This window comes from Schistocerca cancellata, chromosome 4 (assembly GCF_023864275.1).
Source record: "Schistocerca cancellata isolate TAMUIC-IGC-003103 chromosome 4, iqSchCanc2.1, whole genome shotgun sequence".
NCBI classification, from domain to species: Eukaryota; Metazoa; Arthropoda; class Insecta; order Orthoptera; family Acrididae; genus Schistocerca; species Schistocerca cancellata.
This window is the reverse complement of record NC_064629.1, coordinates 898,735,888-898,751,207: the sequence shown is the minus strand read 5'-3', so window position 1 is coordinate 898,751,207 and position 15,320 is coordinate 898,735,888. Positions and strand designations below refer to the sequence as shown.

General features: G+C 42.5%; 1 protein-coding gene across 1 annotated transcript in view; it reads left to right on the top strand.

Annotated features, from left to right (window-relative positions):
- The first annotated feature begins 3,018 nt into the window (after window positions 1-3,018).
- Window positions 3,019-15,320, top strand: part of LOC126184493 (uncharacterized) — a 474,522-nt gene continuing 462,220 nt past the window's right edge. The window contains exon 1 of the mRNA XM_049926885.1: window positions 3,019-3,252. Coding sequence (XP_049782842.1) covers window positions 3,019-3,252 — 234 coding nt within the window. The remainder of the gene's footprint in view (window positions 3,253-15,320) is intronic.

Below are 15,320 nucleotides of genomic sequence, written 5' to 3'. Positions count from 1 at the left end.
CCTGTATTTAGAATTTTCCTATATGAAACACCAACAATTGTGTAAGTTTTTTATATCAAAAATTTTCAAACAGGCAGTTCGACCTGACGTACAGCTTAACGTGCAGAGTGCCATCTTGCGGCACAGACACGGTTCGACACTTTGTCGCAGATTAGCGACTGCTGGTCTGGTACCCAGCAAGCCTGTGTCTAATCTTACTCGGCTTTCCCCACTCTTTTAGGCGAACTATGGTCTCGTCCACACTCTCTGCCTCAGAAAGTACGACGTACAATCATTTTAAATTCGATAGCAAACACAAAGAAAGCGTACGAGAGTAACAGATAGATTCCGCATGTGACTTCCATGTCTTTGGCTGATTGTGACGGCAGAAACGGCATTCCATCTCAAAGTTAAATAACATTCATATGACATATCTTGAAAACAGTGCCCACGTACGACCGGACAAACGCTAGTAGGAAAGAGAGAGTGTCTCCAAATCAACCAGTCGACTGCCACTGCTTATGAACTGGCACATTGATGTTCACAGACACCTCCAAGTGGGTAATTGATATTATCTACGTAAATGTTTCTGCATCGTAGTGGCTTTTAATGACTCTTTGTTTGTTGTCTTAGTAGACTGTGGACAACATAAGCGAACTTACGATGGTAGTTATGTCTCAAAGAAGTGGTGTGATGAATCCTTAGATATGAAGTAGTAACTGTAAAATAAATAAATAAATAAATAAAATAAATATCAATTATTTTGTGAAAAGAAACCTTACGTTAAAGTGACACGTTCCACATCATTACGAAATGTCGTATTCATGATCTATGGAACAAGGATTAATGTAATGTAATTATGTTTAAAGACATGTTACATACAATCAATCAGGGTAACTTTTCACCGTTGAGGATATCTTTGTACCACTTGATGCTTTTGTTTCAAATGGCTACTGCTACATGTACTTGTTATTTTGTACCAAAGGTAACAATTTTAATACTTCTGTGATTTCTAATGAGTATTTCTGTAGTCTTTCCCTCTTCCCCAAAAGACGGTATAACTTTTTGCGATATTAAAACAGAACGTTTACTCCAATAGGGCATAGTTAGCCTCCATTTTCATTTTTCCAAGCATTTACCAACTATACATGTAAAATGTTACAATGTCTGTAGTGATGTCTGTTGTGATGGCTAACTTATCTTGTGACCAGCCTTTAGAAAAAATGGAAAAATGAGGTACAAAGTTACCCTGACTGGCTGTAACATTTCCAAATTTAATCAACATTCAAAAAGAATATTCCGACTAACTTCTAAGCTAATAACGAAAACTGGGCTCGAAGGCGTTTTAGCAAGGAGTGTAATATTTGGAATTACTAGGTGTTATGGCCCGCTGCCTGTGAATTGAAACTCTGTGATATTGCGTTTCAGGTCAAATTGACAAGGCGCTTGCTGATGTTTGGGAAAGCTGCTGTCGGGGGTTAAACCTTCAATGAGCAGGATTATCTTACACTTACAATGATCGAAAGTGTGACAACCTTACTAACGGATCTGTGACTCCGATACACAGTCTGACGAAACTGGTAACTCGTGAGGTAGCAGTACTTCTACAGACAACTACCTCTCATTGGACTGCATCCTTCATTTAAGGCCAAAAGTAGTTTGTGTTGTTGAGAGATTACTGTCAAATCACATTGTAATAACGCAAAACAATGGTTCAAATGGCTCTGAGCACTATGGGACAACAGCTGTGGTCATCAGTCTCCTAGAACTTAGAACTACTTAGACCTAACTAACCTAAGGACATCACACACATCCATGCCCGAGGCAGGATTCGAACCTGCGACCGTAGCAGTCGCGCGGTTCCGGACTGTGCGCCTAGAACCGCGAGACAACCGCGGCCGGCGTAATAACGCACTACCGACATTTCCTGTATCTAGGAACCATTGCTAAGATCTTGAAGTCACACTTAATGATATATTCATTGCTGGTGAGATTTCTTGTGTGCCTGATCTGCAGCGGCTTATATGAAAACACAGCCATGGTGTCAAAAGATCATTAGTTACTCATAACTAAAGCAATCGGTGGCTTAGAAAGAATTTCAGTGTTGTGTCTAGACAAGACAGCCTAGACACAATGAGAGGAAGCCGAAAGGCACGCGCTTAAACTCACGCAGGCTGGCGTGAGGTCTGAAACAGGATACGTAATGAATGCTATAAAGAAAAGTACGTAGCTTCTGGGATACTTAACTTTAATCCACATTTGTAGAACATCGCTCTTGATGGTACATTAATAGAATCTCAATATCACTTGAATACGGCGCCTTGCTAGGTCGTAGCAAATGTAGCTGAAGGCTATGCTAACTATCGTCTCGGCAAATGAGAGCGTAATTCTCAGTGAACCATGGCTAGCAACGTCGGCTGTACAACTGGGCGAGTGCTAGTACGTCTCTCTAGACCTGCCGTGTGGTGGCGCTCGGTCTGCAATTACTGACAGTGGCGACACGCGGGTCCGTCGTATACTAGCGGACCGCGGCCGATTTAAAAGCTACCACCTAGCAAGTGTGGTGCCTGGCGGTGACACCACATTCAGAATGTCACCACGAAGTTCTTTGAGCATTTTTCAAGTTATATGAAATACCTGAAAGGTAGTAAACTAATACAGTGTCTAATCTAGTAATTTCTTTCGTACATTTTATGCTATTCCACAGACAAAAATTGCATTAAAAACAGGTACGGTTCGCTGTACAGCATTCAAATACCCAAAGTAAGTCGTCCGAAATATTGATTCATTTGTTACGTAAGAAGAAATAATTCACAAAAAATGTACACATATCCCCCAAGCTGTACCAATGCAAATCCTTTCGTCAGAAACCGTGTAAAGGTCTATGGGACATGTTTCTAACTAACTAAATATCTAATGACATCTTTATAGAATTTCGTTGTAGACTCCACGACCCAGATTAAAACAAAGCATTTCGTATGTGAGTGTTTGTTAGTTGAATAAATTGTTTGCCTGTAAGTTTCAAATCCAAATAAAATCATGCAAGTATGTGTGCTTTCAGGGACGTGCGGCGCTGTGCAGCTGATCGAGCTTCGAGTGCCCGCGCAGGTGGACGTGCGCGACAACGTCAGCATGCTGTGCAACTATTCGACAGACGGCGCCCCGCTCTACTCCGTCAAGTGGTACAAGGACGAGTACGAGTTCTTCCGCTACATGCCTGACGGCAACCCATCACGCACACAGGCCTTCCCTGTGCCTGGAATAACGCTGCTCGTGAGTATAACAACAACACTACTTTGTAGTTCACTGTGCTCTTCTCGTTCTCGTTTATTTCCAGTTTTTCTTGCAGTCTGCGAAAAGGTACTGCACAAAAGCTATATATCGATCTCTCTCTAACTTCACTACTCCTTTCAAGTACTTGAGAGCCATCCACTGCGCCTCCCATCTCTGTGCCCGAATAACCTCCATCGTACATATTTTACGTATACCAGGCTCCAAAACGTGCCCGCGGCGCGCGTGTTAACGCGAACGCTTCAATGCAGAGAGCTATGTCAGTCTCGGATCAAATCCGATCGGTAGATTAACGACGAGGGGTAGTTGAGCCCACCAGCACGGATATGGCTTTTAAGCAGTTTTCCACATCCCACTAGGTGAATACAGTGCCGGTCTCCACGTTCCGCCTCAGATACCTGCTACACAAACATTTGGCACGGACTGTGCGGCCCTTCAGCCGGAGGTTCGAGTCCTATCGCGGGCATGGGTGTGTGTGTTGTTCTTAGCATACGTTAGGTTAAGTAGTGTGTAAGTCTAGGGACCGATGACCTAAGCAGTTTGGTCCCTTAGGCACTCACACACATTTGAACATTTTTTCTCACACTTGCACGCAGAATGCACTACATACATGGGCAGTTCGGGTACACTGATTGCACTGGAGGCTGAACAGGAGACTGGTGATCTTAGCTGTTTTGTCTCCTTATACATTAACTCTTTGTCAGCAGGCTCGAAAGATGCCACGTCTCCTTAAACACGTGGAACGCCTTCAATAATCGAATACCTAGCGCAAACTGGAATCCCAACACCATGTTGCATCTCAAAGCCTTGGGAACACCGAAATGCTGCAAAGTCTGCCCCTTTCACTACCTCTCCACACTATCCATATCCTTTCCCTGGGTAGTTTCAGCAACCTTTCCCCTCACAGATTGTGGTATCATTTCTCATACCTACCTGTCCTGTGAAATACGAGGTGCGACAATAAAGTAATGAGACTGATGTGAAAAAAATGTTGCTTACGGTTTTAGTCACGTTTAGTGTTGTCTCCTTCAAAGTAGTTCTCTTCTGATTGCACACACTTTTTCCAACGCTTCTGCCATTGATGGTAACATTTCTGGAACTCATCTTCTGTAATATGCTCCAAGACCCTCGTCACAGATTTTTGGATATCTTGTGTTGTTTGAAGATGGTGTCCCTTGACCGCCGTTTTGCCTCCTGGAAATAGAAAAAAAGTCGCACTGAGTGATATCTGGTGAATAAGGTGGCTGTGATAGTACTGAAATTTGTTTTGAGGTTAAAAATTGCTGTACTGACAGAGCAATATGGGATGGCGCATTATCGTGATGCAGAATTCAATTATCAGCAATGTTGGCACGTACACGAAGAACTCTGTTACGAAGTCTTTCTAAAATTTCTTTGTAGTAATATTGGTTAACTGTTTGCCCACTCTTTATGAACAATTTCCTTGGAATCAAAGAAGCACACAAGCATGCATTTCACTCTTGACTTTGACATGCAAGCTTTTCTTGGACTGGGTGATCCCTTTGAGCATCACTGCGAACTTTGGCGTTTTGTCTCTGGATCGTAATGAAAAAACCAACTTTCATCACCAGTGATAACACAGCTCAACAGTACTGGATTGATTTCCGTTTGCTCTAACAGATCGGCTGCCACATTTATCCCATGTTTCTCACTGTTGTGGTCTGAGATTTTTGGGGACAATTTTTGCACAAATCTTTCTCATACCTAGATCTTCAGTTATTGCTAGACGAACCATTTCTAGATTGATGTTCAGTTCTTCTGCAATCATTTTCACGGATAATCTTCGATCAGATCGTACGAGTTCACGCACCCTGGCCAAGTTGACATCTGTCTATGAGAACATTCCTTCTGCCTTCACTAAACGTTTTATACCAACGAAAAACTTGAGTCTTGACATAACCTCCTCTCCAAAAGCCTTCTGAAGCTTACTGTAAGTTGTCATCGTGTTTTCACCCAATTCAACTCAAAAAGAAGTGGCATACCGTTGCGCAATATTATGCAGTTCCATTTCCGTGACGAGAGCCACAATCACGTACCAACTTATTACAGCACAACACACGGCTGACCAGGTGCATCGATGTGCCGCTTGGACTAGAAACAGATTATACACCAAGGTTAATGTTATTGTGCCTACGCAAGCCTGCAGGGTTGCCACATCTTGCTAAGAAAATCATTCTCATTTCTTTATTGTCACACCTCGTATATTTTCTTTACGTCTATCTTATCCAAATTGCAGTCCTACTCTACATTTCATGTCTTGACCCTTTGTAGTACTCACCCCACATTTTTTCTCATAATGCTTCTTGCTGAGTCACGTCCGCATCCAAATCCTTCACTAAGAAAATAAACAGAACATAGTTCCATTATAGTCAGACATACCACATCAAGCAAATATTATCGTTTTATTTCGTTCTATGTATTGTTTATGTGCTTTAATTGTTGTAATCTAAGGATGATGAGAGCCAACACGACCGCTGCCAGCTCGCGTTCCCTCCACCTCAGGGACGATGAGGATTATAAACAATAGTTATATAAAAATGGTAATGAAATGGACACCCTAGCTGCAAACAGGCGTTGATGTACTTCGTTGGGGACATGTTGATAATGTGTGCCCCGACCGGGACTCGAACCCGAGATCTCCTGCTTACATGGCAGACGCTCTATCCTTCTGAGCCACCGCGGGCACAGAGGATAGTGCGTCTGCAGGGACTTTTCCCTTGCACGCTCCCCGTGAGATCCACATTCCCAACATGTCCACACCACTACATTCGTAGTGCGCCTAATAGAAGTTTATGTTGTCCTAAGTTTGTAAATTCGTTGACTGTTTCTATTACCTATTAATCTCTCCAGCATATTTATCCTATGTTAACTTCTTCTTACTGTAATTCACCATCAGCCTAATTGTCATACTTCCAAGGTTGTTCAGTTAAGATAGCTTATACGCATTCCTTGATCCCAGTTCAATGATTTGAACGTAAAGGCAGAATAAAATAATTTATGTCAAAGCAGTCCAGCTGTATGACTCTTCTCTGAATTGTGCACCTATCTCTCTTATGGGTACTTGTAGCTTTGCTGTATAATTAAACTTCTTCATTAAGTTAGCGTTTACCCCTTCTAGTATGAACGCACTATACTCAAGTTCTGGCAAATTCATTTAATTTAACTCTGCGGTCGGATGCCCTCCCTGTCACCAGAGTCGTCGTTTACCTAAGGGAGGGAAGTTGAGTTCACTAAATGTTTGTTAATTGCGTAAACTTTGTTCCGTGTGTGATCGTATTTTCTGGGGCAGGAACTGGGGACCAGTACAGCATTTCCCCAAACGATAATGTGAAAGCGCTTAAAAACCACACTCATTCTGACGCGTGCACTTACTACACTCGATAATCCGCCGCGCTGATCCTATCCGGGTTGGGTTGCCTTCCTGTCGGGCAAGTAATCACGCTGCGCGTTACGCTACGCGACTGGGTCAATCTGTGTAAACTGGTGTACATAAATTCTGTTCCTTGGATCTCAACTGCTGGCAGAGTCAAATGTTATCTCGCAGTCTACTGACTGTGGAATCATTTGTCGTATTATCATCCTGTAGAACGCAGTCTGCCCTACCCATCCCTTCCTGATTAAGGTTGCAGTCTATTATCCTGGTAGCTAATTAGAGACTAATTTACTTCAAAAGATGCGTTTATTATCTATTAGATTCTCTCGCCATGTATTCAACAGTCTTCTTTTTTTTTAATATTCTTTTTAATCCTAGCCCTTACCCGCACTTAAAATGAACCATTAGCACAACCATTCTCATTTCACACACGCCGTAATAATACTGAGAAGGATTACTGTTTCGTCTTGTAAATGTTTGTGTAGGAGTGTAAATAACTTAGTTCTAGATAGATGAGGACTCAAAGGTAGGCCGTTGTCATTCCTCCCCAAATACGAGAGATTTATTTAACTTCGGAGTAAAAGTGGAGAGCCTTATCCCTCCAAATCCTTGAGTGACATAAACTGCCTCCTCGTTTCCACCTCCAAGTATCTTCTCTGACCTGTATCCTGCACCGGCTCATAAAACTGCAAGACCTCGGACATACAAAGGGTGTCCCACACGAATCCGGTACTCCTAACGCCAGAGCGTCAAGTAACTATGAACTATCTAAAAAAGGAATAGTTGATAGTAACTCTAAAAACAAGCAGTTATCTGTTTATAAGAGATGCTGGAAGCGTTGGTCATAGGCATCGAGGTATCAGTGACTTCATGTGATGACGTTACCGGCAATACGCTGTAATTCTGCAAACGTGATGTTGTTCATTTCTCTAGTAACGTTCTGTTTAAGATTGTCCATTGTTTGAGGTCTGTCAGCATACACTTTTCTGTTTAGTATGCCCCATAAACAAAAATTACTCGATTTTAAGTCGGGGAAGCTTGGGGGCCAGAGGACTTTACTGACAAGTCTGTCTTCAGGGAGCACGTTGGTGATGTGGACCATAGTGTGATCGTATGTGTGAGCTTCATCTGTTAATTCTGCATAGAGATAGTCAAAGATCTCTAGATATCTGGAACTGTTTATGTCTTAATTGGAGAAAATGGGGCCAATAATGCACATTCCGGACAACACACTGTGGTGTCACCGCCAGACACCACACTTGCTAGGTGGTAGCTTTAAATCGGCCGCGGTCCATTAGTACATGTCGGACCCGCGTGTCGCCACAGTCAGTATTTGCAGACCTAGCGCCACCACACGGCAGGTCTAGAGAGACGTACTAGCACTTGTCCCCAGTTGTACGACGACTTTGCTAGCGACTGCACTGACGAAGCCTTTCTCTCATTTGCCGAGAGACAGTTAGAATAGCCTTCAGCTAAGTCCATGGCTACGACCTAACAAGGCGCCATTAACCATATCTGATAATCTCACTTGTATCGTCAATAGCGATGTACCACAAGGATGAATTAAAGTTAAGTAAACAGACGATACGTACTTTTCTTTAGTGCATTCATAACGTATCCTGTTCCAGACTTCACGCCCGTCTGCGTTAGATAGCGTGCATTTCGGCCTCCTCTATCTAAAAGGTGTTGGCACATTTGCCAACACATCACACACACCAAACACCTATCTTCTCTGGGTGGAGAGATTCTTCATGTTGAATATGTGGGTTGTCCTGCTACCAGTATCTGCAACTCTGGGAGTTTAGATAACCTGTCACAAAGCACAGGAAGGGATCCAAGTAACCGTTAGCTATAGATTTAACGGCCAGTTACAATAATTAACTCTTTTCCTGAGCTATAAATTTCAACTCTTGCATAACAATCACATGGCAGGCCTTTAATATTATATCTTTCTGTGTACAGTGACACGATGTACAGGATACACCAACCTGATGCGATAACCTCTTCGTCGACTTGCGGGGAATTTTCATTATGTCCGTGCGAATTCTATCTATAGAGTCAGTGGTCCTCACTGTCGGTCGCCAATTCCTCTGCACATTTTCGATGTATCCTCTCGCCCTTCATCACTTGTACAGATCTTCAGTAATGGTGGTCGTGGGGAGTTTCCTACCAGGATACTTCTCTAGAAACATTTCTTTACATTCCTTGATGTGGTATGCTTTTATGTAACACTACACAATATCAATACGCTGTTCTAATGCAAACTGCCACATTTCTGTAGAAGCTCAGCAGCAGGAGAGTCTCACAACATCTGACGCACGAACACCCAGATGCACTCAGCTTCCGATGAAATGCAAATTAGCCAGCTGTGGAGACGGTGTTGCCATTTCACCAGCATTTCGTCAAGAGATGAGTAACCGGTACGTGGGCGTACCGGGTTTACGTGAGACACCCCGTATATCATGCACACCTCTCCCACAGATTCTAACGTAACCTAATCTAACAGAGTCCCAACTCACCACATTCGTGAGTGCCTATGCTTGCCGACACAGCTGCATCAGAGTATTCTACCGTTCATTTTGTTTCTAAACACTCGCATCCTTTCCTGGACCATTCTGCTACCTTCTTCTCCTACATTACCTATCTACCAAGTGTGAATTGTGAACTATCACAACCTTTCTTCAGTTCCACTTTAGGTCCTACAAACTTTCTTGTGCTAATTTGAATCGTACTCTTCTCTTAACTTCTATTTCTTCTCTCAAAAGCATCCCATATCGATTTTTGCGTAAATCATGTCCAGTACGTTCCACATCCAAGATTCTTACCTCGGAATTCCTCTAGCCACACCAGCACTATCATCGAAACTGAGAAAAATTCTCAACATCAATATAATATCAAATATATTACTTCAACTTTATTTTAGTATGTTGTTTCATTTTATAAATCAAACAATGAAGAACAGTAATTGTGCACTGCCAGCTCACGTCAGTAGTGGGGATTGTTATTTAAAAACAAACAAAAAGACGCAGCTTTATCCACGTCTTCCGGTGAACACATGAAATCGCAAATTGTACCCCTTTGTGTTTCCATTCCTAACCAATTTACCTGCTGGTGTAACCGGTATCATTGTAACAAATCCTTCCTAAAATCAGACAACAACTGTAGGATAAACCATCCTATAATCATCAGCCTACAATTGCGTAAGTTTTTCAAACCATCGTTCCATTTTTCTCAGTAACTCATGTATTGGTCTAGAACTCTAACTTAAACTGCAATCAAAAACTCGCCTGTTAACAATTCAGCTGATTCCCAGATCGACAATATTAATGAAAGCATTAATCTGTCTAAGATGATGTCTGCATCCCTCCACCTTTTTTCACATTTGTAAAGCCAGTATCAGACTCATATTTTCCTCCCTCAAAATTCCATCACCTCCATCAAATCCTTCAATTTCATGCACCACATCATGGTTTTCATAACCACTAAGCTTCTCACACTAAATGTCTTACAGGTTCGTCGAATTCCCTTTCATCATTGATCACACAAACATCTTTGTGCGTCTATGACCTTATCGTCGACGACACATGAAGCAAAATTATACGCATCACATTAACTTGTGCTAAACAATCTCGTTACCTCCTCCACAACGTCCAATCCCGATACGCTGCCGCAACTATAACAGTCATGCCTCAGACTCCATAACTACACTTACTTAACATCCTCTTCCAGTGCTACTTCGACAGATTCAGACTTCCACCAAAGAAATTTCACCTTGTCCGATCTAACGAGGTCCACGCCTCCCATCCCACACCAGGAGTTGGTCATATTTTCACATTATACTTACCTACACTTTAATGATTCCTTTCCCCTAAACTTCCAAAAATATTCTTGCCCCACATAAAAACACACCTGCTCCTCCTAACACCATTTCATGCCCCCCTCCCCTGCTCCGGATCTAGTGCAGGCACCAGTTATTTTGTAGTCCACCAAACAGGTTTCATTCATTAAATACAGAAATCAGCATAATATTTTTAAAGGGGAAACTGTAACTTCATGAAGTTTTAATACCTATATTAACACTACTTTTAAATAATAGGAGAAATACACTATGTGATCAAAAATATCCCGACATCCCCAAAATCATATGTGTTTTATATTAGGTGCTTTATGCTGCCACGTACTGCCAGGTACTCCGTATCAGTGACCTCGGTAGTCACTAGACAACGTGACAGAGCAGAATGGGGCGCTTCGTGGAACTCATGCACTTCCAACGTGGTCAGGTGATTGGATGTCACTTGTGTCATACGTCTGTACGCGAGATTTCCACAATCCTAAACATCCCTAGGTCCACTGTTTCTGATGTGATAGTGGAAACGTGAAGGGACACCTACAGCACAAAAGCGTACAGGCCGACCTCGTCTGTTGACCGACAGAGACCGCCGACAGTTGACGATGCTCGTAATACGTAATAGGCAGACCTCTATCCAGACCATCACTCGGGAATTCGAAACTGCAAAAGAAAAAAAAAAAAGGTTCAAATGGGTCTAAGCACTTTGCTACTTTGATCAGTCGGCTAGACTTAAAACTACTTAAACCTAAATAACCTAAGGACATCACACACAACAATGCCCGAGGCAGGATTCGAACCTGCGACCGTAGCAGCAGTGCGGTTCTCGACTGAAGCACTTAGAACCGCTCGACCACAGCGGCCGGCTCCAAACTGCATCAGGATTCACTGCAAGTATTATGACAGTTAGGCGAGAGGTAAGACAACTTGGACTTCATTGTACAGCGGCTGCTCATAACCACACATCACGCCGGTAAATGCCAAACGTCGCCTCGCTTGGTGTAAGGAGCGTAAACAGTGGACAATGGAACAGTGGAAAAGCGTTATGTGGAGTGACGAATCACGGTACACAAAGTGACGATCCGATGGCAGGTTGTGGGTATGGCGAATGCCCGGTGAACGTCATCTGCCAGCGTGTGTAGTACCGACAGTAAAATTCGGAGGAGGTGGACTTATGGTGTGTCGCGTTTTTCATGGAGGGGACTTGCAACCCTTGCGTGACAATATCACCACACAGACCTACATTGATGTTTAAAGCATCTTCTTGCTTGCTACTGTTGAAGAATAATTCGGGGATGGCGAGTGCTTCTTTCAACACGATTGATCACCTGTTCATAGTCTACGGCCTGTGGTGGAGTGGTTGCACGGCAATAATATCCCTCTAATGGAGTGGCCTGCACAGAGTCCTGACCTGAATCTTATGGAACACCTTTGGGACGTTTTGGTACGCCGACCTCGTGCCAGGCCTCACCGACCGACATCGATACCTCTCCTCAATGCAACATTCCGTGAAGAATGGGCAGCCATTCCCGAAAAAACCTTCCAGTACCTGACTGAACGGTTTTCTGCGAGAGTGGAAGCTGTCATCAAGGCTAAGAGTGGGCCAACACCATACTGAATTACAGCCCTACCGATGGAGGGCACCACGAGTTTCTCATTTTCAACAAGTTGTCCGGATACTTTTGATCCCGTAGTGTATGTTTTATCCTTTGTTAATTTTTTAACGTATCTTAATTTTTAAACGAAAGAACGCAGCTCTGGCTTCAGTACTGCATTTATCCTCTCGGTGTCACCTTACTGTTCTGTAGCCGTTTAGTGGGGAACCGTGTTGAGGCGCTTAAGTTGGAAGTAAGTACCCGTTCCCATTCGTAAAGCACATAATGCTTGCAATTAATGGCCAGCTCGTTGTTGTTGGAGATGTCCATGTGAGGTACACCAGCTTCTCAGTGTCTCTGTGTCTCAAGAGTGGTCGAGCGATGGAACGTCACTTCTTACACAGGGGATGGTGGCGACTGCTTCTCTCGAGACACGGAGAAGCCCGTGTGCAGCATGGCGTAGTCGCTTCTGTCGACAGGAAGCAACCAGTGCGCTACGTCAGCGTATCTACGTACTGGTGATCGTCAAACATTACAAAGATTCCGGCAGTCACGGAAGTACGGTGGTGAAATATCACACTTATGACGTTATGGATAATTTTATTTAACACAGTGACGTATATTTGGAAGTAACATTTGATGACTATCTAAAGACTGCAACTAGCAACAGGATAAATAAGTTTAGTATGAATGAACCGAGATAGGGTAGAACGTCGGCCTAATGCATTTACAAGGAATAGTCCCGGCATTTATGGTAGGTGAATTAGGGAAACAGCTGACAAACTACCGTTGGATGGAGGTCTTAACTAGGCTACTCCCAAATATTATTTTCTTTTTTTTACTCCTGGATTTTGCAATTGAGCCAGTAATCTAAAGACTATTTATTGTCTAATATATCTTCTCGGATTATAAGAAGAAACGTCAATCAGTTAAAAATAGGTGTCTAGTTAGGCGAGAAAGTGACAACCCCCCCCCCCCCCAAATCAAAAAATAAAATAAAACTAATGTCTGGGTAGCAAAGAAAAAGGTAAACTACCGGTCTTTTGAAGACGATTTTGAAATAATTTCAGAAAATCTGACAGAAGCAGTTATTCAGATAAATCATCTGGAAGAAACAGCAAATAGAACTGTTCTAGAAATTTCAGCTGAAAAAACCTAATTCATAACAACTGTTAAAAAATCCACCAAATTGCGAAAAGACACAAGCAGGTAAAACAGAGCGAGTAAGTAAATTTAAATATCTTGGGTAAACTATGCAACAGAATGAACGAGAAGAAACTTCCTGGCAGATTAAACCTGTGTGCCGGACCGAGACTCGAACTCGGACCTTTACCTTCCGCGGGCAAGTGCTCTACCAACTGAGAAACCCAAGCACGACTCACGCCCCGTGCTCACAGCTTTTACTTCTGCCAGTACCTCGTCTCCTACCTTCCGATCTTTACTGAAGCTCTCCTGCGAACGAGAAGAATTTGCAGTAGATGTAAAAGGAATTGAAGTTGTCACATGATGTGATCTTAGATGGCCAATACGAGAATGAAACTAATATATAAATAAAAGGAATAGGTGTCGCCACAAAATGCGTGCGCTGCTAATCAAAACCCTTACTTTATTTTTCCGTGCCATCAGTTTTTCGATGAAGTGTATGGAGTCACTGTGAACTTTTTATAGTAATCAGGGTGTGTACGGCCCGGGACATCCGGGAGATCCGGGAAAAACCCGGGAATTTTTTCATCCGGGACAAATCCGGGAAAAACCCGGGAATTTTTTAGAATTCCCGGATTTTTCATTGTTTTAGATTTCAGTTAGTTTTGTAGGTTTGACGTGTAAGATCAGATACGCTGACAAAGAACTTTAGTCCACTACTGCTGAATAATACTGCAGCAATGAAACATAAATAAGAGAATAACACCAAAATAAAAGTTTAGTTGGATAGAAAATGGGTAATTTACACAATGCACAGACCAGTTTGCCGACACCGAAAAGTGTCAAAGGCTTTAGGTCGAAGATTATGCAGTACGTCCGTAACAACTAATGTGCATTCGATGTGCGTGACGTCACAACTGTTTAAATTTCTAATCACCAGAAAATATTACGAATAGTGGCTTGAGATGCGTTACTTTCAAAGTAAATTTCCATGCAAGATGATTTATGTTACGTGTGAGAATGTGCAGTGAATTTCTTAAATCACAGGTCTTTATAACTCTCATTCAAAACGTAACACTTTGAGGATCAGCTATTTGAAAAATGTCGGGCCCAGAAGATAAGTCATTTATGGCACTATTTAAAATTTTACTGGCACATTTGTATTTGATATGACTTAACATGTAACACACGCTAAAAAAAGACCGAGCTTCAGGTTAGTTTTCATGTTTAATGTTGTTCTTTCATAGATAAAAAATTATGCAATCGATGCCAAAAAGTGTAATTGACCTTCAAAAAAATGTGCATAATGTATTACTGAGCAATGTCACAAGTCTCTTCATGCCAGAACACTTCGACTTTTCTACGCAACTGACAATCATTTTGGCACGATTTTAATTGCCAAATTAGAGCCTGTTAGTAGGCCTACGGACTTCCTATCATTCCAGGACTAATAACAGTGGATGCCAATAGACGGTGCAATTCTCGTTCGTACATACACATCTGCTTACGAGTTAACAGGTGTAGAAACGCACTTAGCTGAGTTGAGCGAGCTCGGCGTAACTTCGTAACGTACGCGCCGCGACCTGTCTTTCTCGTAGGCCTCGTGCTCTGAATAACTGCCGTCATTCGCTAGCGAGGTCACGTGACATGAGCTACGACTGGCTGACAAAAGTGCATCGCTCAGCGCAATCTCTATTTTAGAGTTTAGGAAGCTACCGTGCTGTAATTTGTGGAATTTGTGTAAATACTTTCGCAATACGAAAATAATTGTCTCGCATCAAACAACTTTCCAAACGCATTGTTTTTCCAGGATTTCGTTTCCTAAAGTGGTGGGACGTCCTCCGCCGGTATAAGACCTTTACGATTCAAAGGACTGATACGTTTTATAGCTCCGAGGGAAAGTATACTGTTACTTAACCCGGATGTATTTTCACCCGCTTTATACGCAATTTCATCCGGGAGAAATTGTGTTTTTAACCGGGAAATCCGGGAAAAATCCGGGAATTTTTTTTTCTTGTTCACGTAGACACCCTGAGTAATTCAAGTATGAAAATTAAGTAGCCTCTGCGTA